Raw genomic sequence first — 25105 nt, 5'->3', positions numbered from 1 at the left:
ATCGGGACGCCAGCGGGCGGCGGGCAGTGCAGCGGGACAGGCGACACGGGGCGGCCGCTACCGTCCCTTGGCGATGCGATGGGGTCTTCCTACGGAAAAAACAATTGGAAACGCGTTTAACACCGTCTCCTCATGAACGGTTTCCTTTCGTAACAGAAGGGGCTTCCACTAAAATGAAAGACATCTTCAGCCAGTCCTGGGCGCGATCAGCTGGCAGCTACAGGTCCTTCCTGACAGGCTTAGACAGAATCATTCTATGCGTGCATGTATAAATACATTTATGCACACGTATATGAAAGGGAAGAAAACACTTATCTCAATTTTAGCATGAGAAACCCGAGCTAACACTGAACAAGGATTCTGTAGCTAAGCAGAAGACACGTTTTTAAACGAAGCTGGGATCTACCGTGCTGGAAGTTTATAATCATAGCATCAACTAGGTTGAAAAAGACCTTTAAAATCATCAAGTTCCAGGTTAGACGCCCAGCATTAAAATAAACTGATTGTTTCTTCTCCCTGAGAAGCCTCTTGGCTGCCATTCACCTCAGGTTTGGCCAGCTGTTTACTGGCGACTTTTAACCGGGTATTTAAAAACCCTGCAAAGGATTAATTCCGTATCTGCATTAGTTCTGAAGCTTAACTGCGCTAACGTTACCTTGATTTTTCCCTAGCATTAATGACAGACTGAAAAATATTTCCAGAAAGAAAGACCGCATGGGAGTAATGACGCACTCGGCTGATGAAGCCAGCTTTTGAAATGCGTAACAAGGAGCAGATGTAAAACGCGCGCCGAAAGCAGGCACCCCTGCTCTGGCCGGAGGATGTCGCTGGCGCTCTGCGAACGCCTTTCCCAGGGCAGCAAAGACGCCGCCGCCTTTACCCCCGAGGCTAAGGCGAAGCCCCACGCCGAGCTACGTCTGCCCGTCCCACAGCCGCCAGTAAAGGCGCTCCGCTGCCGCAGGAGAGGTACCTCCGCCCCGCACCGGAGGAGCAGGGCCCCTCAATCCGGCCGGCCTACCCCGGCGATCCCCGCGCCTGCGCGGCAGCAGCGGCGGTTGTTCCGCGCCTGCGCGGCGCGAGCGGTCTGCGCGTGAGCCGCGATGGCGGCGGGAGGTGGTGTGCCGGTCGAGGAGCGTGTAGGGCAGGTGGTGCTGCCCGGGGACGTACTGGTTCTCCCTACGCACCCCGACGAGGACGGGGAGCGACTGCGGCTGGGTGCTAGCCCGGCCCCGCCGACCAGGCTACTCTGCGGCCCGGGCCTGCGGCGGTGCGACGCCGGGCTGTTGGTGACCAAATGCGGCCTGCTGCGGCACCGGCAAGCGGCCGGTGGCGCCTACTGGGTGGACTCGCAGCAGAAGCGGGTAGGGGCGAGGGGAGACCCGCTGTGTGCGGAGGGAGGCGGGCAGGGAGGAGACTGTCTTCTTGTCCGCGCTTTCCTGACCCGTTTGTCCGCGTTTTTTTGTCCCGCACACCGTGTTTGCAGTATGTTCCGATCAAAGGCGACCACGCAATAGGAATAGTGACGGCCAAAGCGGGGGACGTGTTTAAGCTGGACGTCGGTGGGAGCGAGCAGGCGTCTCTGTCCTACTTGGCCTTTGAAGGCGCCACGAAGAGGAATAGGCCGAACGTGCAGGTTAATGCTCTTGCTGGTTGGCGGTAACGCTCTAGCGATGTCCCTTACTGGTGCTTCTGTTACTGTTTCGTGTTTTTCCTTTGTAAAACTGCTTTTTATAAGCCGCACGTAAAAGGAGGGGTGCGGATTTATTTGCAGTGATTTTTGCTGTGTGCACGATTGGGCTGTGGGTTTTCTGAGTTTTTTTTAGAGATTATTTAATTTAGTGTGGTTTGGTATCTGGCAGATGGCAGGCTTTTTCACTCCTTACATTTTAACTTTACCATAATATTGCCAGCAGCAGATACAGTTCATGAATAATATGCATCTGAGGGGGCACTCCAGAGTTAGGGGTTTAAAATAAGCTTTTATACCATCCAGTACTGGTAGAAAATGTTTCTCACAACACTGTTCTAAACAGCTCTATGGCACATGCATGCTATAGCTTCTGCATCCAACTGAGATACCATCACCAGAATGAAAATTTGACTAGAAAAGAAACCAAAATAAGTTAGTGTGGTTTGTTGTGTTTTGGGGTGGTTTGTTTTTTTTTTGGTTGGTTTGTTTTGGTTTTTTTTTTTTTGTTATCATCCTCGTCAAGCTCATAAATGACTACAAGAGCAGATTACATAATGTTTGGTCTTTAAAAAGAGGAATACTCCATGAAATAAAGTTCTGTACTTTCTATTTTTCTAATATCGGTAATGATAAAAGAGAATTCTTTGTAGAGGATGCTGCATTTAGTGGAAGTAGAGAAAATGAAAATACTATACTAGTTTTTGTGTCACCACTATTTTAAAGCTGTTTTGTGGCCTTATGAGAGGGTCTCTAGCACCTGAGTATTGCTTACAAATATGCAGTATGATCTTCTCTACTACTTTTGCTTTTTAATACTGCTTTGTTTAGGTGGGAGATCTTATTTATGGTCAGTTCGTTGTAGCAAATAAAGACATGGAACCAGAGATGGTCTGCATAGACAGCAGTGGAAGATCAAGTGGAATGGGAATAATTGGACAAGATGGCTTCCTCTTTAAAGTTTCTTTAGGTCTAATAAGAAAGTAAGTACTAAGGAAAGTAAGTAGTCACTAACATATACTACGGTGGGTAGGATTCGTGCAACTATTTTCTCTGAGCAGTGTGGGCAGTTCGGTAATCAGTGTGTAATTGTTTTAGTGCGTTTATAACAGTTTTACTGAATAGGGTATGGATATTGGCCTAGGAGGAGGATTTATTTTCCCACTTAAGAGATTTATATGCTCTTCAATATGATGTGCTGTGACCTGCTTAAACAAAGCGATTTGGTTGCCAAGGTAGCATGGAAAACAAAATCAGTGACCTGTCAAAATAAGATATTCAAGGTAGGGTTTCAGGTATGTATCTACTACCTTGGACTTTAAAAACTGTGAATGCCTACTGTCCTTTTTCTGGTTAATGGGGATTGTTGCGGGTATACGTTTGGCTGATAGGTGATAAAAAAGCTCTTTTCACATCGATACATACTATATTCTGACTTCCCAAGAAAAATAAATTGCTTTGAAATACTGATACAGACTTAAAAAAAAAAAAAGTGGGATTTTCATTTAAAACTGACATGTTAATCCAGGAACTGTTTCAGAAGCTTTTTAATGTATCATGAACTTTGGATTTATGTATGTTGACATAAATACAAGACTTTTGTGACTGGCAAAGAATGCCAGATTATATGGTTAAGTGATAGTTAAGCATTGTTGCTTTTGGATGTTTTGTTGTCCTTTGGAAAATCAATGTGGAGGTGAAGAGCAGCTACTTCATATGTGGACTTTTAAAGTAATAATTTGTCTGGTTACATGTCCCATCAGAAGTCAGTGTGAACTTACACAAATATTTTTTTCATCCGTTCTGTGTGTCTTCCAAATTCTGTCTGCGTGCAAGTAAAGGAATAACAGTATGGTACAAGTGGTAATCTTTCTTTGAGAAAGCCTGTTAGATCTTGATTTGATCCTAGGTGTATTACAATAATTCTTGATGCTTTTTTGCAGTGTTCTCTCACCTAATAAAACTAAAGTATTCTATGTTTACTGCTGTTAATATCGTTTCCTGAAGGAGAAGGGAAGCTATCTTTTGAAGATACATCTTTGATTCTGGTGTTAAATTTATAAATACCAGCACTTTAAAAATGTCACTTTGTCAAACAGTTTTAGATCTATTATATTGTAGAATTGTTATAAAAGTATGGATTCACTTTAAATTATCAGATATTACTTCTGACCTTAATTAGAAAAATCACACCTGTATTTTTAGGTGTATTTTAGATGAGAGCAGAATCAAAAATCTGATGCTGTATTGCTATTCTGGATGCATATATGCAACTTGTTCATCTTACCTTTTGGTGTGTTGCCTTAATAGCTCACATAACACCAGTACTGCAGTTTAGTTACTGATAGTGTGGTCTGTATAATGACTTTTTAAACCTTTTTTTACAGACTCTTGGCTCCCAAATCTGAAATAATTCAGGAGTTGTCACAATTGTACCCATTTGAGATGGTCCTGGGAATGAATGGAAGAATATGGGTAAAAGCCAGAACAGTTCAACAGACTTTAATTATAGTAAATATTTTGGAAGCCTGTGAGTATATGACTGCAGAACAGAGAAAACAAGCATTTGCCAAATTGTCAGGGAATTAATAAAAGAAAGCCTTGAGGATTTGTTTGAGATGACTAGGTGTATTGGTTATTTTTGTATTCAGATTTATATTAAAAGCCTTTTTTTCTTTTAAATGAAATACTAGACTTTGTTCTTCAGTTTCCTTCTTTATCCACTCAGCTTATTTGTGCCTTGTTTAGGAACTTTGGTTTTACTCACTTCTGTGATTATGAAGTCCTGCTTACATTTATGAATTTCTTGACAGATGGGGAGACAGTCTTTAAAGCTTCCAGTAGCTGTGAGTTTAGATGTATAACTACTCAGATTTGTAAGAAAAACGGTCAGTTTGTAACATGCATATATTTGGTTTTTTTATCATTATTAGTATTAACACTTCAAACAATACATGCTTGCTTGAGGTAGTAGAAAGTATCTTGCAGGTCGTTCATTTCAGTCAGGTGCTCTGTTTATGCAGTGCAGGAAGTGATTATTTAATATGCAACAAAATGTGGGACTAGAAATGCAGAGAGTAACAGAAAATAATTACAGGGCATAGCATAAAATAAGCATAGGGTGGATAAGGGAAACAATTAGATAAGACTCAGCATACGGTCACAGTGACCTTAGTGCTTTCCCTAAAAATAACCTGGTTAGTAGAATTGAGGAAATAGTGATTAGGACTTAACTTTATAACTTCATAGGACATCAGTATGAAAATTCAGGAAGTTGGATGGCTCACTGAAAGGAAAAAATAGGCTAAACAGCTGCTACTTGAAGTCACTTGCATGTTTGTTTTGTTTTTTTTTTCATGAGAGCTTTTTAACTAGAGATTAGGTAAAGGCCACTGCAGCAATAGCCATATATTTCTCAATTCTAGATACTTTATGTGTATTTTGTTTTAGATACAGCATCAAGAGTCCATATAGCTTTGCTTCATGTTAAACAAAATCAGCGTTAAAATAAAAGCTTCCTCACGTGCATGTAGAGGAAATGCTGTCCTAAGGGAGATAAATTGTCAGTCCATTTTAGTACATGAGTAGTTTGCTACTGTTCTTTTGAGAAAGAACCATGGAGTAATTGAAGGGGAACTACTGATGCCTGCTTCATGTAGGAGAAAAGTTTGACTGTGTACCCAATGAGTTGCATTGGAGCGGTTTAAGTGGTTTTTCAGATCTATGATGTTTTGTAGTTCTTAATAAGATGAATAGTTTAATATCAATAGCAGTAAATTAGAGGGAAAAGGCTAATTAGAATAAGCCTGAATACCATATTAATTCCAAGAAGAAACAGTATTGTTCCTATTTATTCTGCATTTTTTGTAGTTCAGCTTGTGGTATTTGATGCTACAGTTTTCTTTGGCATCTCTCATTTAGAAATTATTTCAGTTGAGAGCCACTCCTGTGAGTCATCTTTAATACACTTACCTAGGGCTTCCCCTGACAAAAAAACAACTTTAATGGTTTCCATGTGACTTTAATGGCTGAAATTCAGAATTCTTTCTGTGTTTCACTGGCTTCCCTATTTAGTATTTAGAGTATTGCTCATCTGGCTTGGTAGATCTTTAGTCATCTTTTTTTTACCTGTCTTCTCCCAGCTGAAGTGACTTTCATTTATATCCCATAAATCTTTTAGGCTTATAATCTGTGTTTTAACTGCACATAAAAAGCTGTAATTTAATAAGGATTTCACTAACTCTGCTCTTCATCAATCATCTTTTTTTCAAATTTAGCTAACCAGAGCCCCTGCAGGTTGTCCGTTATTAGAACAATAGTTGGCATAAGCAGGAAAGCACTTGCCAAATCATCTCAGGGTGCTAACTTGGTGTTCTGTGAATGTTCTTGGATCATAATAGTAAAACCACAGGAATGGGGAATGACATGGTTCATTTCCTGAAGAGTTGTGGCTTGAAATGCAATTAGCCATACCACTCCCCCTTTTACTTGTCTAAGCAACCTCCTTTCCCTTCCAAAAGTCTGAATTTTAAGCCTAACCTGCAAGATACATGAACAGTCCCGGATTTAAAAATGCTGTTTTGGTAGCACAGCACACCAGATAGTGACCTTGAAAGTTTTCAACATCACAAGTGCCTTATTTCACACTAGCCATTAATCTGTCCCTCTGTCAACAGCTTATCACCCAAATACAAATTTAGTTAAATCAAGAGCAGGAAACAAAATGCAATAAAATTATGTTTGTTGTTAATTTAGCAAAATGGTGTATCCACAAAGTACTTGTTTTACCCCCTACGCAGTCATGGTAAGTATGTGCTACATTTAAGTTTGACAATTTATACAGTGGAGAAAATGACAAGTGGATGTGAGCAAAATGTGTGGAGAAAATGCTTGAAAGTAAATACACATTACTAAAAGAAGGTAATATTGGGGTTCTTTGGTTTTTCTTTTTTTTGTTTGTGTTGGTTTGGGGTTATTTTTGTTTTGGGTTTGGTGGGGTTTTTTGGGGGTAAAAGGAAAACTACATTCCTTAAACCAGTTACTAGCTTTGACAAGCTGCATCTAATGAACAAAATATCTAGGCAAAATCCATATGGTGTCTTTGTGAACTTGTAGTTCTGGCTTGGAGACTAAACCTGTATTGCCAAAGAGTGGCACAGGCTATAACTTGGTTCTAGGAAGACAGGCTAATCATAAGTTAATTGGGTATTCTGCTGGACGTGTCACAGGAAGTCCTTCACATTCCCATTAAAGGCACATAAACACATATATTGAAGGAAATGGAACGTGCAGAAGTGATGCCATGGACTTCAAATGTACCTTGTTCAGTAGAATTTTTCCGTTAAATTTATCTACATGATGCATGCCCTTGTCAGCTGTCATTAAAGAACAACTTAGAATTGTTCATTGTGGATAGTTGGCTATTGTGCATTAGGTGCTTTGTTGTATTGCTCTTTTTCTCAAGTTAATGTGGTAAAAAGTAAAGGTTATAGCTGTCAGCATGGACAGTGTATCTGCAGTGGTGAGCACAACCTCTTAAAGTTAATTAAATGGAAACCATATACTAAAAATAAATACAGAGTCTGTGACCCTTCCTAGGTTGTTACGTTGCGTAAAGACCAAGAATAAATGATAACAGAAATTACAGATAGGCAGTGTTGTAATTGTGTGATAATAAACAACTAAACACATAAGTGTAACTTTTATTTGCTTAAGCAAAAGAAACTTGCACAGATAAATAGTTGAACGTAATGAGAGGATAAACAGCTTAACTCTAAGGCTATGGTTACAGTATGGCAGTAGCTCTGCTAGATGAGCAGTTCACTGTGCCCAGCTACTCATTGACACCTTACCATCAGACGCTGGAACTTATGTTTGCTGGTTTATCTATTTGATTTCTAGCCAAGTTCTGTAAAAATGACCTAAATCGGCACCAACACTGAATCACAGGGTCATTTTGTTTTTCTGACCTGGATGTTCTTTTCACAGGAGAGCTCATGGATTTTTTTCTCTCAGATTTTAAATACTAAGGGCAGCTCATCTGCTTCTGGAGAAGGTAAAATTTCTTACAGAGGCCCTAGTTTTCTTCCTTAGTGCTTCAACAAATAATTCCGAGTAACAGCTAAATCAACCAGTAAATCGACAGGTTATTTTAAACTTTACAAATTGGTCAGCTTCAAGTTTTACATGCTTACATAAAAGAAATATTTACACCAGTTTTTCTAGCTACATACGACCAACTTGGTGAGATGTTTTCTGAGTATAGAAACTAGCTGTTACAGACAATGCAAGACACTTTATTTAGTTGTAATACCAGCGCCTTGTCCTTACTAAATGACTTGTATAGACTGTAAGATGCATAACTACAATTGGAGTCTGTAGAAATAAATGAATCATGTCAGTTTTGCCCCAACAACTTGAAAGAGAAATAGCCTAAAAACATGGGTGTCTGGATTTTAATGGAAGCCATGTAGTAGTTGCAGGCAGTCAACCAGAACTGCTACAGAATGACTGTTTGACACCCTGATTGTGCAAGTATGCAGTTATGGCTTTTTTGGTGCTATCAATAAGGGTATTTAGGGATGTTCAGGAGCCTCTTTTTGGCTACAGAGCCTGAAGCTTGATCACTATTCCAGTGGCTTGAATAGGCATTAAAAATAATTCTCTTTACTAGGCCTTAGTGTCCTACCTGGTATGAAAAAAACTATAACACTGGACTAGAGTAACAGTATAGGTAGCACTGCAGTAAATGGGACAAAAGAAAACTATAAGCCCCTGCGATTCAAGTTTGCTTTAATTACACTTAAGCTATAAAGATATTAAAGACTGAAGGACAGACAGAGGAACTAATGACCTCATCTGCTCTTTCCAGAGGCTTTGGTTATCATTGCAAATGGTAGGCTTTTCTGTGATTCAGTGTTTATTAGGCTGTTGCCAAAAGAGATTTGTATAAGATTCTGTATCCCCTTTAAAAAGACTTACTAATTCTTTCTTCCTGTTCTTGCCTAGATGGAGGATGTTGCACCAGTCTTTTCTTGGGGTTCCACTGTGAACAGGTTGTCCAGATGAAACTAATTTCAAAAGACCTGTAGAGGTTCTTTGGCTTCTTTCAGGACTGCCACACCCTGATCTTACTGAAAATAAATCCAAGGTCCTCTGTCCAGGTCCTCTGTCTGGCTGTAGGCAGACTGGTGCTTTTATTTCCTGAGAATCAGGATGAGGTTGAAAACACCACCACATGAGTACATACTGCTGTAGAGCCTCCAAACAAGCAATGACCTTTGTATGGCCTTGCTGAAACTTACGACAGTCTTTATCTGTGTGGATGCACCCTTTGAAGCACATAGGTTAAAATTTCAAGCTTTATTTTTGTATATCTGAATCCAATCTTACTGGTTCAATGCTGAAAAATTAGTCTAGAAATCCTTCTGCAGACACAGGGCCTAGATCCTGCCTTAGCTGACCACTGTTTGTTTCCTCATTACTTTTGAGTTCTCCCATTTCCTAATACAAAAGACTGTTTAATATAAGCCATTTGTCTAACAACACCCTTGGTCTAAAGCTGATCTATAGAAGCATGATCCAACAAGAAATACAAGTAATTAACTTCTGAAATAACACACAGCTTTGTCATTCTGTACATGAATTGAAAGTTTTGTAATGCTAGATCATGTTTTAGCATAGAGATACAGTGCGTGCTGGGTGACCTATGCACGGGCATGCTAGAGAAGCTTAATTAACTGGTAGACAAGCAGTTTCAGACTGATACTCTTCAGTTTGACTGTTATAAAACTGAATTATGAAAGCAGGAAGAGAAGGGGTCAGTGTGCTTTTTAAGAACAATATGCAGAACCTGAGAAGATTAAATATTGGTGCCTGTTGCTCTGTGACATGTTTTTTTCATGTGTTAGGAACTTGTTCTTTTTTTTTTTTTTAACAGGAGAAATGTGTGAATGCCATATGAATAGGTGTATGGAAAATTAAACTATTACATAGATCACATAATATGATCTTATTGAGAGGGGAAAAACAGATACCCAAGGAAGTCAAATTCCCATTCAGCTTTCCTGCCATAATCTTGCAACCTTTCTAAAGCAGTGAAGGCAAAAGTCGTCTAATAAGGACAGAGTAATTGCTGCTGCAACTCCACTTGTGCAACACTCTCACTTTTCGTGGAAAGCAAGCCTTTCTGGCAACAGGAAGAGAAGGTTAGATTTCAGTATTTTCATGACACTTGTTTTATTTTGAATTCTGCATCTATTAGAAGTATATGTGCATTCAAGTGATTTCACTGCCATGTGAAGTAGGATAGATACTCTTGGATGAATCCAGATGTGCAGGCTCAGATAACGGGGACAAATGAAGTTGGAGTCACTTCTGTGATTAACTGTTTATTGTTCTTGTCATGAACTCCTAGCCAGAGCAAAGAATAAAGATCTTTTCACCTTGTGATAGGTGGTTTTTTCCCCCCTCAGGAATACTGGTGACCTTTGGATTGCAAAGGCCAGCTGCCAGATTGTTGGAGGTATAACGTGCATAAGTATTATTAAGAAAAAAGTTTGGGGTTTTTGTTTTGTGTTATTACTATGGCAACAAAAGTAATGGAGCTGCAGTTCTACCTTAGCCAAATGTTCACAGCTGGAGCAACAACCGTTATAAAATTCAGAAGAAAGGAATGTTGACAGTCTGCATAAATTAGAGGTTTAATTACCTGATGAGGCCTGACAAAATTTGTCAATCTTTCTTTGTCATAATGTTTTTTCTGAAGACTGCTGTATCACAGTGGCAAAGATGCATACATTGTAACGCAGATTGCATTTCAAAGCCAGTGAGAAAGCCACTTCAGTGTATTATGGTTCATATTGACAGAGAACCTTCCCCCACTGGTTAAAAAAGTAGAGAAAATGTTGGCTTTCATGTATTTCCAAGGAAAAGAAGCAGCCCCAAACCATACAGTCCTAGATTTTCCAGCCTTTTCAAGTAGTCTGGTAATGCTGTTTCTGCCGTGAAATTTCCTGAGGTTCTTTTTTAAGTGCTGGGACTTAAGTGCTTTTTCTAATCCATTTGGTTTCTAAAAGCATGTTAGATAAAAGCATAGCTACCAGAATTCTGGGCAAAAAGACCCAAAATCTTTTCCCTGCAACTGCCTGAGGCCCTGGCATTTAGGCAAATGGTAAGCATCGTGATACAGCTCTGTCCCACAGAACTGCTGTTTGTCTTTGCAGCTGTGCAGGGCCACTATGCACTCCTGCATGAGCAGGACAGCATGGTCAAGGAGCAGCCAGTGTCTGGGAAGCGGGGTGGTCTTGTGCTCCAAGGTGACTGCACGGTGATGAATTCTGGTGCGTTACAGCACACGTGGCGTGTTGCCTCTAGTTTGATCTGTACTGTATCAGAACCGTGATGCTCTTGTTGCTTCTGATTAGCAGAGAACTTGTTTTGTGGTAAGATTCGTCAAAAAAACACAAGCTCTGCTAAACAGAAACTTTAAATAAGGGGTAAACTGAGCAGGTCTAACCAGAGTGGCTGGTGACTCCCAGTGAAGAGAGATAAGAAAGGGCGGTTTGATCTAGGTAATTCTGGGACATGATGAAAGCCAGTGGCTCTGTGGTGTTTGGAATGTAGACTGTCCAGTACCATCAGAGATTGCATACATTCTGAGCTGCTGTTGTGTTACTGCAGAGTGTGCTGTCATTGCCACTACCATTTTTGTTGGGTATTTTAAGTGCCAGGTTAACAGGTGACCTCAGGAAATAGTCCTAAGGTAGTGAAGATGAGTCCTCTAAGCTTCTGGCTGGAGTGGTGCCCAATGACCACAAGCAACTGAAGAGTGTGTTCATAAAACGATGTTGTGACATGTTTGTTCTTGGCTGGCTTATCTGGGCAAGTATATTCTTGAATGTAATGCATATGTAAGCATTTTAAGTGCCCCACTAATCAGACTACTTGAATGATAAGCTCTCTACATTCCCTTACTTAAGTCTTTAGTGTTTGTGTTTTTGTGGTGTTTTGTTGGTTTGTTTTTTTTTGGGGGGGGGGGGGGGGTGTGTGGTTTTTCACACATTCCCCCCCCTTCCGCCCTCCCCCAATATATTTAAGCACTGTATCTTGTAATATTTCCTTTCTTCCTTCGCTTAGCCAGTAGCCAGAAGCTAAACCAAAATCCCAATGAGGGGGAAAGTGGCTCCTGGGAGGGAACAGAAGGGATTGATTCATTCCCATCAGTAAAACCGGGATAACGCCCCTCAGCGCGGCAGCAGTGGAGGGCACGCAGCTGGCAGACGCTGGCCGAAGGTCACGCAGCTCTGCGCAGTGGGGCGAGGTGCCTGCGCGGAGGGCACCGGGGGCGGTGCCTGCGTGCCGCACGTGCCCTGCGGCGGGCACGGTGCCGGTAGCGGCGGAGGGGTGTCATACTGTGAGTGCGGGGCCTGGGGAGGGAGGAGGAGGCGGGCGGGCGCGCGGTCTCTCACAGGGGTGTCCGGAGGGAAGGAGCGCGGGAGCCGCTGTTGCACTGGCCGCCGGGCCGGGCCGGGCCGGGCCGAGCTATATCCGCAGTGCCACCGGGCCTCCCCGCTGTCGTTGTCTGGCGGGTGGCTGCTCTCGCCATCCACGCCGGTCTCCTCTTCGCCGTGCGCACCGGGAAAGAGGCGGCGGCGACTCGTTACTCTTGAGAAATGAGGGTCTGGGGCTGCCGCGGGCTGCGCCGGATGGGGTGAGGGGCTTCCCACCCGCCGCTGAACGGCCGCCGCTGTCATGTGGGCTGTTGCTCTGCATCTGCCGCGTCCCTCGGCGTTGTGCGGTCTGAAATTCACCTTATGCCTGTCCTTGCGGTTTAATATATTGGTTGACCCTTGCATCCTCATGTAACTTAACCTGCGTGGAAGTAGGCACAAGATCAGTCAAAGACGAAGAGACTTCGTCTCGTGTCATTCTTCGTGCATTTGGTGCAATCTTGTGTGTGACCGCACTGCTCAGACTTAAGAAGTCCACTGGAACTTCAGGCTGCTTGAAGTCCCCCCAGCCTTCTGTTTTAAAACCACAGGGGCAATGTTGCTATCAGACCTGGCTCAGCAGACAACAGGGTGAACTAGGTTGTGAGGAAATTGTTCTCAGCTGGGTCTATCTACCCAGATACATGTTACGCCCTCATGCAAGTACTAAGAATCTGAAAAGATGGAAAATAATTCTTAATTTAAACTTGAATCTACAGGCGTTGAGGTTGGATTGTAGCAGGAGAGACAACTTGCGGCATAGTGAGTCGCTGTGTTATTGATGAATATGGATTTGTATTTTTAGTGGGTCTGTTGGCATTCTTATTTCTCTATCTCTGCAGGCTGCCACAGCGTGCAGCTTTTCTGCTCTGGATCCCCAGCAGCAAGTTTAGCCTGTATTAGCTTCTTTCTGAAAGAAAGCTGCTTACTAAAGCTGGTAACTGAGCACAGAATACGTGTTAGCTTCACCTAACTAGTTTTTTGCTACTTCTTCCCATCTCCATGGTCTCTCCATTTTGCACCAGATCTGAATTTTCCTGTACATGATATTTAGCTGCCTGTTCCCTCTGAATACATCTAGAGAGTTGGAAGATTTCCATGGTATTGTGCCAGAGCTCTTTGTTCTACCTTTCTCAAAAGAAAAGGGTTGTTGAGATGTTGGGCATCTTTAAAACAGCCTCAGAACGGGGGAGATTATTTGGGCTAACAAGTAACTTGCTTTCAAAGGAAGGAGTAAGGTTTGCCTGCTTGACACAGCAACTTTCTCCTCAGCTAAAGCCAAGCACAGCCTTGTACTGAATTCAGTAATGAAACAATGCACAGAGTGGGAAGAAACCTAAAAAGATAACTGTTATTCTTGACACAAGGGATGGTTTGTTACGGGATCTTTACAATGGTGAAAATAAAAAATCCCGCATGTTCTGAAAATGACTTATATCCATGCCATCAGAAATTTTAGGAGGCTTCTTTATGCATCAATCTTGGCACGTGAAGAACACAATTTAGCTCAGAAGGGACCTCTGAAGTTTCTTCAGTCAAATCCCCAACTAAAGCAGGGCTAATTTTAGAGATTGGTCAGGATGGTGTGTTTTGTAATCCTTACTGGTATTTAAAAGCTCATGAAATCTTGATGAGCATGTTACCAGGTTATTGTAAATGTTCTTTATAGGAGCGAGATTACAAAGATATTTGTAATCACATGACTCATTTTGGGGGGAAATGTCTCATAAAAAATAATCAGCTCAACTTGTTTGGCATATGCAAGTTGTGACAAAGCTCTCAAAGATTTTTAGGCTTGGTATGCAACAACTTGGGGAGGATGGGAGTGAGAGAGAAGGGACAAATAAGCAATGGTCAAAGTTATTTTGTATTAGGGTATACGTGCTAATGCAGTCCAGTTTATGAGAGTCCCCACTGTTTCCATGTCTGCTCAGCTGTCTTTTAAGGAAAAGTATGTAAGTAAATCTCTATGCTACCCTGAGTTTTATTGACAACTGGAAAACCCAGACTTTCCTTTTTTTTTTTTTCTTTTGACACAGCTGCAATGGGTCGTGTTTACACTGCTAAAATAAATGTTTAAGGATAGCTATCCTCTTAATGACAATTTTTTCTCTGGTTGTGGGTGGGAAGGAAATGAGACATGTAGAAAACCATGTTTTAACTGGTCTTCTTGACACACAGTGAAGACCATCAACTGGCACTTATAACAGGATTAAGACTAAGCTTGTTTAAATTCTGGTTATCTGAGTCCTGATAGACCAGAAAGTAACTCACTGTTATCTTGGAGATCTCAGATCTCTTGTGGTCACACAAAAACATGTTTTCCCTTTTTCTTTGGCCTCTGCTCTCTGAAAGCTCACTCCCTTCTGGAGGTTTTAGCAGAGTTGAGAGCTTGCAGGTCTGATAGTTCAGAGAGAATGATGCTCTTTAGTGAAGGGATGTTGGCACTAAAACAGGTAACTGATCATAGAAATGCTGAGTTAATTCACCGTGCAGCCTCTATATTGAACCTTTTTTCTCATATTGTGCATTGTGATAGCTTTTTCACTGCTTTCAAGGTTGGTTGTATTGTTTTGGCATGCAGTGTACAAGGTGGAGGGTACAAGTAGAACAGGCTGAACCACAGGGAAAATATTACTTGCAAAAATGCACAGTTCCACAGAAAAGTGCAGTTTTAACAAGCAGATCTTAATGTTCAGTGATGCATTCCCAGCTTCAGAGAAGTTTTCTATAACTCTTGTTCCCTGTACCCACCCACCCATAAAGAGGGTAACCATGTGTTCAGTTTTAAGGAAAAAGATGAATGACTAAGATACCGTTAAAACAATCTTGCTGTGGACTGCCACAGGGTGACTGTGGCACATTTAGCTCAGTGGAGACCCAGGTCCTGGCTACAAGACAAAGGCTCCAGAGCTGGACTCCTGCCTAGTCCTGCCCACTTGCCTGCCACACGTGATATCACAGTTTGTCTTCTCTCCTGCCGGCGCTCGCAGTCACAGGGGAAGCTGGTCGTGGCTGATGCTGGTGCAAACTGCATGGCTTCTGGTGAGTGCATGCAGCTGAATGATAAAGGCTTACGGGATGCTCTGTTGTATCTTCTTTGTTGTGGATTGTCTTTTGATGTTTAAAAACTCATGGAGTTTGATCACAAGACAGTAGCGTTTGTTTTTTTAAGGTGGGGTGGAGGGCTGTAAAGTTAATTTAAGCTTCACATTTCCTTAATAAACAGTAGCTAAGCAGAAATGAGGCTGCTAGCTGCAAATGTGCAGTTGTTTTCCATTTAATCTCTTCACTTGGCGTTCAGTGATGTAGATGTGTTAGGGCTCATCACTGCTAACCATGTCTTGTTAGCAAATGTTTTAATAGTCCTGGCTGCAGCTTCCCATATGTATTGTTCAAAATGGCTTGCTATTGTGTTTGCTTAGCAGGGAAGGAATTTCAGTATCATGTAGAGCTGCTTCAAATATTCTCCCTATGTATTTAAATAGCAAAATATTCACTTATTTGAATAGGGTTTTTTTTTTTTGTCACTGAGTAGAGCCCAAAGCATTTAGCTAAGCTAAAGAGGTATGTTAACTAAGCTTAATGATCTATCAACTACAACTAAGGGGAAGTTGGCTTTTAGCGGTGCTAATAACATTAACAAAAAAAAAAGGTATGTGAGAAATACTTATTAATCAATTGCTACACATTTGGCAACATGCACAAGAGATTAATACTTGTTTTTACACCACCCCCACCCCCTTTTCTTCCTGTAACAAAGAATTAAGAGAAAACCAGCTCTTGACCTGGTAAGATTCAGATCCAAAGAATAGTTGGATAATCAGACTCTGGGAGGCAAAAGGGCTATATAGCCTTTTGGGTATGCCACAGTCTTTTCTTAAAGATATTGCTGCATTACAGCAGTACATTCTGAGTTATGTTTTGGTCTTTCCAAAGTCTGGGGTCAGGATGGTCTCTGATATTAGTCAGGGGCAGATAAAAAAAAAATTGTTATTACAGTAGGACTTTATGTTTGAAGAAAGTACGTAGAGAAAGCAGATATGGTCAAGGAAGCTTTTCCTTGATTAGAAATAAGTGGTGGAGTGGGGTAAAATCTGTTCCTTTATCTGCTTTATGTTTGTGTAAACTGGCCTTGTTTCCTGCTCAGGACCATGGATTACTCACGTTTCTAGATACTGTGATACTGTCTTCGTTGGAACCAAGCATGCTAGTAAAAGAACAAAGTGATCTTTTTTCCAAATGTTTTCTAGCTATTTCTGCAGGAAGTCAGTTGGTTGTATTTGTTTATCAGTAGTATTCTGGGGCCAGTTTTAATGATGGACAGGGATTTTCTCCCAGAAAATTCTGGACACAAAAGCGAGGAGCTACTCCTTATTTTCTGAATTCTGGCAACAGCTAGCTGTGGGGGTAAAGATTATGTGTCTCTGGTTTTATTGCCAGTCATGGTTCCAATTTCCAATGTATTTTCTTATATTTATGAGAGGGAAAAATCCTTTTCTACACAAAAGTATATACAGCGGGCAATATTTACCAAAAGTCTATCAGGGAATAGGGTTTTGCAGATGACTCTGGAAAAAATGTGATTCTCTGTATTATGTAATACTAAAGTTGTGTGACTGCAAATCTACAGCCCTTTGTAACACATAACTGTTGCAATAAGTGTGAAGTGACTCCTTATACTGCCAAAACTCCAATGACTCTTGTACCAGTTGCGGCTCAGAGCTGGATCTTGAATTTTGTCCATGAGGCAGGGCTAAGTGTGCTTTCCTGAATCCTCATAACTGATACAGCCTCACTGGAAGGAGGCTGTCAGCCCCTACCAGGCTTGTGAAACATGCAAGGGTCAGGATTGGGCTGGGGGGGGATTTGTGAATGGATGGTGTTTAAATAAAATTGCTACCAAATGAGTCACTGGTAACAAGCAGCAGTGTTTGTACTGTCAGACTTGATCATGCATATTTAATGGTTTCCATTGCAATGTTACCACTTCTAACCAAAGTTGTTTGTTCCTGATGTCATTTCTGCTTTAGCAAGAGTGGGAATTGGTCAGTATATAGAAGATGCTGTCCTGGACATGTTTGTAATGTTGGAGCGCAGTATCTAATAAAATGGTTGCAAGACTACATATTTCTGTCTGCAGGCAAGACTGATGAACTGTTATATTGGCTTGATGCCTGCTTTGGTTCTAGTCTGAAATTGTAGGGAACAGAAAAGGTTACCAGTTACAGTGAACCAGATATAGATTTTGTTTTTCTTTTTTCTTAAGTCTTCTGTGGCGTAGTTTTAAAGTTCACTGTTTAATATAGATTGGGTGTGTATGAACATTTAATCTACAAATACTTCTTTTTTGAAAGATACCACTGTCTTAGTGTAATAATTTAAGTTACTAGCTAACATTTTTTTAGATGGTCTGTGGTCTCATTGCAAGGGGTGTTGGCCTAGATGACCTTTGAAGGTTCCTTCCAGCCCAAACTATGATTCTATGGTTTATGACGCACATACACTTCAATCATCTTTCTCCTCGTTGCATTTGAGCACTTTAATCATTAATATTTCTGTAATTCTGGTAGCAGGAAAAGGGAAGAATATCTTGTTAATAGTTTTGATGTGGGTCAGGCACAGAACTGGAATGTAATCTTGCTCTTCTAAAATTCAGTTCAGTACAATAATACACAGATCATCTCCAGTCAAACCAAAAATATCAGTGTGAGCTGTTAGTTGTTGTTTTAATCCAGTTCCTCCTTGTCTGGCATCATTGATGCCCAATGTTAGAGCTGTTTTCTTCTTTCTTTTTCCAGAAATGTCCTTCCTGCCTGACTTGGGAATCTTCACCATGGGCATGTGGTCTATTGGTCTTGGAGCTCTTGGTGCAGCTGTGACAGGGATCGTCATTGCTAACACCGATTTATTTTTGTCCAAACCAGAAAAAGCTACGTTGGAGTTTTTAGAGGGGATAGAGCTAAAATCTTTGGGATCAGGTAAGATTCTGGATGTTTCAGCCCACATTCTTTTATAATTTGGTTTTTATAAGAACCTTTGTAAGGAAGAGAACCTTTAATGGAAGAGGTTTTCTTAGTCTTTTCTTGTTATGACACATAGTTGGTGTCTTTGTTAGCTGATAATTCTGGAGAAGGAAAAGCAACCAAAACTATTACTTCTGGATGAAACATGACATGCTTCTAAAAATCAATAAAACAATAATACCCTGCTATGCATACAGATTTTTTTTTTTTTCTGATAGAACTGTTTGAATGTGGAATTCCCTGCAGTGCTTTTTGTTTGTCCTTAAAGCATTAGTAATTATATGCAAGAATGGCTGATACTATTGTTGATGCTGTTTCTCCTGTATACACAGAACAAAGGACATTCAAAGCAGGTGAACTATGGAGGAAAAATGGTGCAGTGATCATGGCTGTGCGAAGACCTGGATGTTTTTTGTGCAGAGAGGTAATTGCTGGGCTTAGGAATTAATTAGGAAGAGTTGAGCTCTACTTGCATAGATACCTTTAAATAAAGGGAGAGGGTGAATAGGACAGATATATCTGAACTACATAAAAGGGCTTGTTTCCTAGCCCAAACTGGTCACCAGCTAAGAGCATACTTAGTTTTCTTTGCAGCTGATTTGTATAGCCTGATTTGTATAGATTTATGTAGCTGATTTGTATAGATCCTGAGAATTTTCCTTCTGAAGGCAGTGGCTGCATCATTTTTACATCTGTCAGGGACCTATCCCATGACAAATATAAAGGGAGATTACACAAAATCCAGCTAGTAATGAGTCTTATGAGCTAGTTGTATTCCCTATGTCCAAAATAAACCTCCATGAGCCTCTATGAGTCTCTGGTCAAAAGCAGCCCAGGACTAGACTGGCAAAAAGCCATCATATAAACCTCATCAGCAAAAAGATGTGCATAAAGAGGAGCCCCTCACTGTTCTGGATGCTGAATGTGAGGCAGGATGGTGAAGAGTCTGAATGCAAGGAGTTACTGTTCGTAACAAGGAGGGTTTGGAAACAAAATTTGATCCTTAAGTTGGCATTGGGCACCTTGGGTGGAGGTGGGAGGAGACACTTAAAATATGATTTGAATGTACCATGTGCCTGGGAAGAGCCGTAACTTGCACCTTGGCCATTATTTTTCTCATAGCTATGGGGTAAAAAATAGCTATTACATTATTACTCACTATAACATGGAGTAATTAATATTGCAACCTCTTAATTAAGGGATCTGCTCCTATCAGTGAGAACTGCTTAAGTATGTGTTCAGTTGGTGGAAGGTTAAATACTAAAGTCCTTTGCTCTCAAAACAGGTGTAGTGCGGGCAGGGGGAGAATGCACTATGTGCCTGACTGTGCATTTCACATACAGTCAGACAGGAATTCATTAAGGTTTTGTTGTTTTTTTTTTTAATACTACCTTCCTAAGTAGAAATAAAGTACTGATTCAGGGAACTGGGGGTTGTTGTTACTTTGGTTTGTTTGCTTGTTTCAGTAAAAAATGGGAGATGAGAAATTTAATCTTTCTAGTTCTTATTTTTGGTTCAAAACTTCAAATTTTTAAGAGAGGCAGTCATACTACTGATCAGCTAATTAGGGCAAATAATTGTATTTTAACAGTGAAAGTGTTCAAAAAAGCTTTTAAATTGCCTAAAATGAAGTTATTTTTGATTGTGGTGTGTTCAGAGCATTTGTGTGAGTTGACTCTCACCTCTCTCCTAAGAAAAAGTTTGCCAGTTCAGTCTGCCATTTGTTTTGGTCCATTAACGTTTCTCCACAGTGTGAAAGCTGCTTCTTTCTCCACTGTCACCGACTCTGAGCTGATGGAATGGTTCAATATAGTGCCTTGCCATATCTGTTAACCTGCAGGCAGTAGGCTGGCTTGGGGGCTTTTTTTTTGCAAGAACCAAGGTACAGTTGATTCCCACTGTCTTACACCTTCGAAAGAATACTGAATTTTGTCCTTGTTGACAGCACCAAGAACAAATATACACTTCCCTGGACACAGGGGCAGCATCGAAAAGTGGCCGTTCTACCTCACAGATCACCAGCCTAATCTCAGTGGTGAGGACATGCATCCTTTATCCACTGCAGATGATGTCACAAATCCTTTTGGATCATTGAGAATTGAGGCCTGTAGACTTAAGAAATACAGTCTTTTGTCTTTATCGTCTGCATCCTAAATCATCTGATTTTTTTTTTTTTGTCATTTAACATAAGACTATATTTAACAGAACTGCACATCTGCATCTCATAGTCAGGATCCAGCCATGCAGTGATCCAGTGCTCGCTCCAGTGCTCCAGTCATTGTGAAAGTGCTGTGGGCTTGCTAAATATTGTAGGTATCAGCTCAACCAGTCTAAAGTAGTAGAAGAGCCTTAGTTAAACTATTAGAGGGATCAGCTGAAATCGGAATTGTTCTTTTTTGTTGCCCCTGCCTTAGCGGAGAGAGGAACTATTTTGCTAGGTTGTGCTGTCCACTTTTTGCAAAAGCAAGAGAACAGTTTCACAGACCAGATGAAATGGTCATAGCCCTGTGGTAAGGGTGTACAGCTGTTACGTGATATAATTTGCCCACAAAAACAGACTTTTTGACTTTCTCTTCTCCAAAACGCTAATCAAGGTTTGATGGTATTGCTGTCTCTCCAGAGACAGTCATTTCAGGGCACCCCTGCACTAGCCTGGAATGTCAGTTCTCAGAAGTGTTACGTCACAATATAAATCTTTTTTGTTTTGTTGGCTACAAGATTTTTGAATTATATAAAAAATCCCAGACAAAATTGTTCTGTTGTTACTAATGCCCCTTTTAGGAAGATCATAAGGCATTTTGTTGAGGGAAATCAGAAAATTATTACCAGATCTCTAAGAAGAGAAACAAGGGAAAAGATCTGATGAGTGTAAGCAATGATCCTTTAATTCTCACCACTCACTACTCTGTTTGCTTGTGATGCTGATGAATCATTTTCCATTTTGTCTGAAAAGACAGAGTAGTGAACTAACTGCAAAGCTGCCTTTACCCTTTCAGCTGCTGATGTCTTTCTCCAATGTCTTTTCTCCTATCTGTCTGCTACTTGGTAAATTCTAGATGTCCTGCAAGCCTTTGAGTTAAGACATTTTGGTTAGGTGGCTGAGTGTGTTCATGTAAACTGTGTAAATTTTTTAAAAGTGTGGAGTGCTTTGTGGGAGTTTTGTCCAGTAAAAATGACCTTTCTCCACTGGAGATCATAGAATGGTTTGGGTTGAAAGACACCTCAAAGATCAGCTAGTTCCACCCCCCTGCCACAGGCAGGGACGCCTACTAGATGAAGTGAAACAAATTTATAATGTGCAGTCTCATCTGTTGGAAACCTCAGAGGTCTTCGTACAAACTGTGGGATCTGGGATTCCTTCAGCAGAACAAAAAGTCGAGCAGATGAGCGTTGACACCTTGCACTCCCACACACCAGAAGAAGCATTATTGCTTCTGGGATACTGAAGGTGGATAAAGAAATTCTCTGATTATTTTCACTGGGGGGATCTAGAAAGGAGAGTGCATCTTCACTCCATTACTTAATCTGCACTTGCATAGCCTGCTTCTGCATAGAGCCCTCAAAATAGCTTGCAAAAGGGCCTGATAATGATGGCTATTTGGAAACAAGGATTGGAAATTCTGGCCTGGGAAGGTTAAGTGATGTGTAGGCAGTATCTTTTTAATGTTCTGTAAACACTTGATAGTTGAAGTCCTAGCACAGGCAAGGAATACCTACAGCTTTACGTTAAAAATACGTTTTCTCCAGGATTTTAGTATTTTATCCAGTAAATGCTCAAAAAAATCTTCCTCCATGCTTACTGAAGAAAATTTTACTAAATCTAGTGAAGACCTGCCTGTGAGTAAAGCTAGCTTAAAAGTCTGATTTATAGGTCTGTTTCTGTTTTGTGCCTCAAGCTAGATTTTATGTATGTTTCTGATGTCCTTGAAATTCAAGGTGAAGCTTTCAATTGCCATTTACTGTCTGAAATGTTTGCGTTTTTTTTTCCTTTCTTAGGAGGCTTCTGAGCTCTCCTCTCTGAAACCTCAACTGTCAAAATTGGGCGTCCCTCTCTATGCTGTTGTGAAAGAGAAGATAGGGACTGAAGTGGAGGATTTTCAACCTTATTTCAAAGGAGAAATCTTTCTGGATGAAAAGGTATAGTTAAGTTGGTGTTCTTTTGTTTAAAAACAAACTTGTGAATGTCCTCTTTGAAGAGCTTGTATAAATAATAGAGATGGAACGTGGTCTGAATGAGAAAATATTGAGTAGCATTGTAGTTTAAGACGTTAATTAGCTTTGCTTTTCTAGATACATATCCTGCTCAGCTTACAAACTGACCTGTAGCTATGCACTGACAACATGCTTTTGCAGTATTATTCCTCCCCTCCCCTTTAACAGGTAAAAAAGGTGGCATATTATTTATTCCTTTCTTCCACTGATAGTGTGACATTTGTGGTGTATGAATCAAGGCCTGAACATTATAAACATAATTAATTCCTGATATACAGACCAAGTTGCAGTGATATGGCCTGTCCCAGTACAGTGGCACATGCTTTATGCCTACTTTCATGTCCTTAAAAACTACGGCCCTGCTTATTCCTTAACCGAGAAGATGCATTTAGAAATCATTTGGCTTCTGAAGGAAAAAGAATACGTAATACTCCAATCAATAGCAGATACGTTAATCTTCCCTCCACATTCTGCCTGTGTGAAAAATCAGGCTGATTTAAAAAAAAAACAGTCAACCAGATTCATAAAACTGAAACCCCAGACAAAACAGAAGGTGATAAAAGTTTCAGGACTTGTATCTCTACTAGGTTTTTTATTGTCATACTTCAAAAATAAGAAAAAAGATGTTTATCACAAAGCACCCTTGGTGTCAGCAATAGGAATGTAGATATACATAGGGCTGAAATACCTGTGGATCAGCTTAAAATCCACATGAATAGTGGCAGTGCCACTAGTTGTCTGTGTGGAGGCAAGGGGTGAGGTAGTGTGTTAAGGAGGTTAGTTCAGGTGCATTTTCTTTTCAGCTATGCCTGGTTAGCTGTTGTGTGTTGTGACCTTTCTTGGATAGAGGGCTGGCTAGTTTCCTGAATTTCATCTGGGAGGAAAAGTTCTTCTCACTTTGTTTGCTGAGATATTTTCTGTTTCCCTGCAGAAAGGCTTCTATGGACCACGCAGACGAAAAATGATGATATCGGGTTTCTTCCGCTATGGAGTCTGGCAAAATTTCTTCCGTGCTTGGAAAAGTGGATATAGTGGTAACCTGGAAGGAGAAGGATTCACCCTGGGAGGAGTATATGTGATTGGTGCTGGAAGACAGGTACTGCGGGCCATCTTCATGGGCTTTTATGTCTCCTCTGAGACTAAAAGTTTCTTCTTCGGAATTGTTCAGTTGCTGGCCAGTTGATCTGCTGTAGGGATACTAGTGTAAGAATTTCTCTCTTGTGTCTTTGACTAGGGTGTTTTACTGGAGCATCGTGAAAAAGAGTTTGGAGACAAAGTCAACCTTCCGTCTGTCCTTGAAGCTGCTGAGAAGATAAAACCGCAAGCTTCATAAATGGAAAAATAGCTGCACATGTTTCTGACCACAGCTCGAAATGTAGAATGCATCTGTTTCTTGAATGTTGCAGTTAAATGCTTTTTAACTATTCAGTGATCAATGCAGAGGACAGATTCTCTATTCAAATATAGAAAATCATGAAAATCCTCCTGGATCTTCTTTTGTTGCTTTGCAGCCTTTCAGGTGGTCAGGATTTCAACTGCTTTTTTGTGCCTGGCTGCATTAATGAAAGGCTGGTTCTAAAATCCGTCCTAGTGTAGATGTTTCCAGACAGTCAGTTGAAAACCTGCCTACCTAGGGGAGCACATCTTTGCTAAGGCTGAAGTAATGGGGTGGGTACCAGCTGAGGTTGCAGGATAATAAAACTTTATATAAATGAAATGCCTTTGCTTTTTGCTGTTTTCGTTAACTTGTAAACACATTGGTGTTTGTAGAAGACTAAATCATATCAGACTAGATTATTCTAAGATTCTGCATTCAAGAAATGCAGCTATGTCTACCCAGTAGGTTTCTTGTTAACTGCTGGCTCTAGATCTTCCAGCTCTTTGTGTTATTCCCTGCAAAGAAGATTGAAGACATCTGATGTTCACTTCAGAAGATAATTGTGGCATGAGTGCAAGTTCCTTTTTGTGTTTTAAAACTCTTAAAAAAAAAAAAAGAATAGTAGCAGAGAGCAGATTAGGTGTATCCAGTCTGGAATTCTGTAGTAGAATGACTGGGCTGTTACTTCTAGAAATAGATGTAGTGTTGCACTACATTCATGACAGCCAGCACCATGCATAGCCAAATATATGCATCTAGGCTGAAGTGTGAACACAGCAGCATGAATTTTCCAAATGTGCTAATGTTTCAAAGTCTAAACAAAATTTTAACATTTCACCTAGAGGATTATCAAGTGTTGTGTATCCTTCATTAGCTGGTGTATGTAAGAGGCTAGGTAACTTATGAAAATACATGGGCTGGGACATACTAAGCTAGCAGAAGTATTCTTTTGTCCTGGCAGCAGGTGAGTCTGACCTGTCATTCTGATTTCTTCTGGTCTTAATGAAACCTTCATGTATCATTTGTGCTGAGGTCAGGGATACTTTGCACTTCTGAAACTTTGGTAATATGCCTATTTCTGCTCTGTGTGCCTGTCCGTCTGTATTGTTGAGCTGTGTGCAAAAAAATGGTCATACGTGATGCTGACTGTATGAAACCTAAATGCTAGAAACTCTAGAACTTCACAAGCAGTGAGGCCTGGCCTTGGTCTGTGTTATGGAGTAATCAGTTATGGAGGGTTTAAAATTGCATCATTATGGAGGAAATCCTGGCTTTTTTTTTATTATTATTATTATTTATGTCCAGGCAGAAC

At 40.7% G+C, this 25105-nt stretch overlaps 2 protein-coding genes across 4 annotated transcripts; both read left to right on the top strand.

Moving 5' to 3' along the window:
- Positions 1-1067: 1067 nt before the first annotated feature.
- Positions 1068-4304, top strand: EXOSC3 (exosome component 3). The gene is made up of 4 exons (XM_062629167.1): positions 1068-1361; positions 1484-1633; positions 2519-2670; positions 4075-4304. The coding sequence occupies exons 1-4, from the start codon at positions 1101-1103 to the stop codon at positions 4274-4276; spliced, it is 765 nt and encodes a 254-aa protein (XP_062485151.1). The 5' UTR covers positions 1068-1100; the 3' UTR covers positions 4277-4304.
- On the top strand, positions 1262-24132 carry PRXL2A (peroxiredoxin like 2A). 3 transcript variants are annotated; one of them, XM_062629170.1, is made up of 6 exons: positions 1262-1282; positions 17979-18158; positions 18536-18627; positions 22200-22340; positions 23347-23511; positions 23650-24132. In XM_062629170.1, the coding sequence occupies exons 2-6, from the start codon at positions 17981-17983 to the stop codon at positions 23746-23748; spliced, it is 675 nt and encodes a 224-aa protein (XP_062485154.1). In that variant the 5' UTR covers positions 1262-1282; positions 17979-17980; the 3' UTR covers positions 23749-24132. The 3 variants fall into 3 exon arrangements, with proteins under 3 accessions (XP_062485154.1, XP_062485153.1, XP_062485152.1); XM_062629169.1 differs by lacking the exon at positions 1262-1282 and adding an exon at positions 12011-12077; XM_062629168.1 differs by lacking the exon at positions 1262-1282 and adding an exon at positions 15065-15222.
- Positions 24133-25105: the final 973 nt, after the last annotated feature.

This window comes from Pezoporus occidentalis, unplaced genomic scaffold (genome assembly GCF_034315485.1).
Source record: "Pezoporus occidentalis ecotype Australia unplaced genomic scaffold, CSIRO_AGI_Poc_V1 ctg33, whole genome shotgun sequence".
Taxonomy (NCBI): Eukaryota; Metazoa; Chordata; class Aves; order Psittaciformes; family Psittacidae; genus Pezoporus; species Pezoporus occidentalis.
The sequence above is the reverse complement of the archived record's forward strand: the minus strand, read 5'-3'. Positions and strand labels throughout refer to the sequence as shown.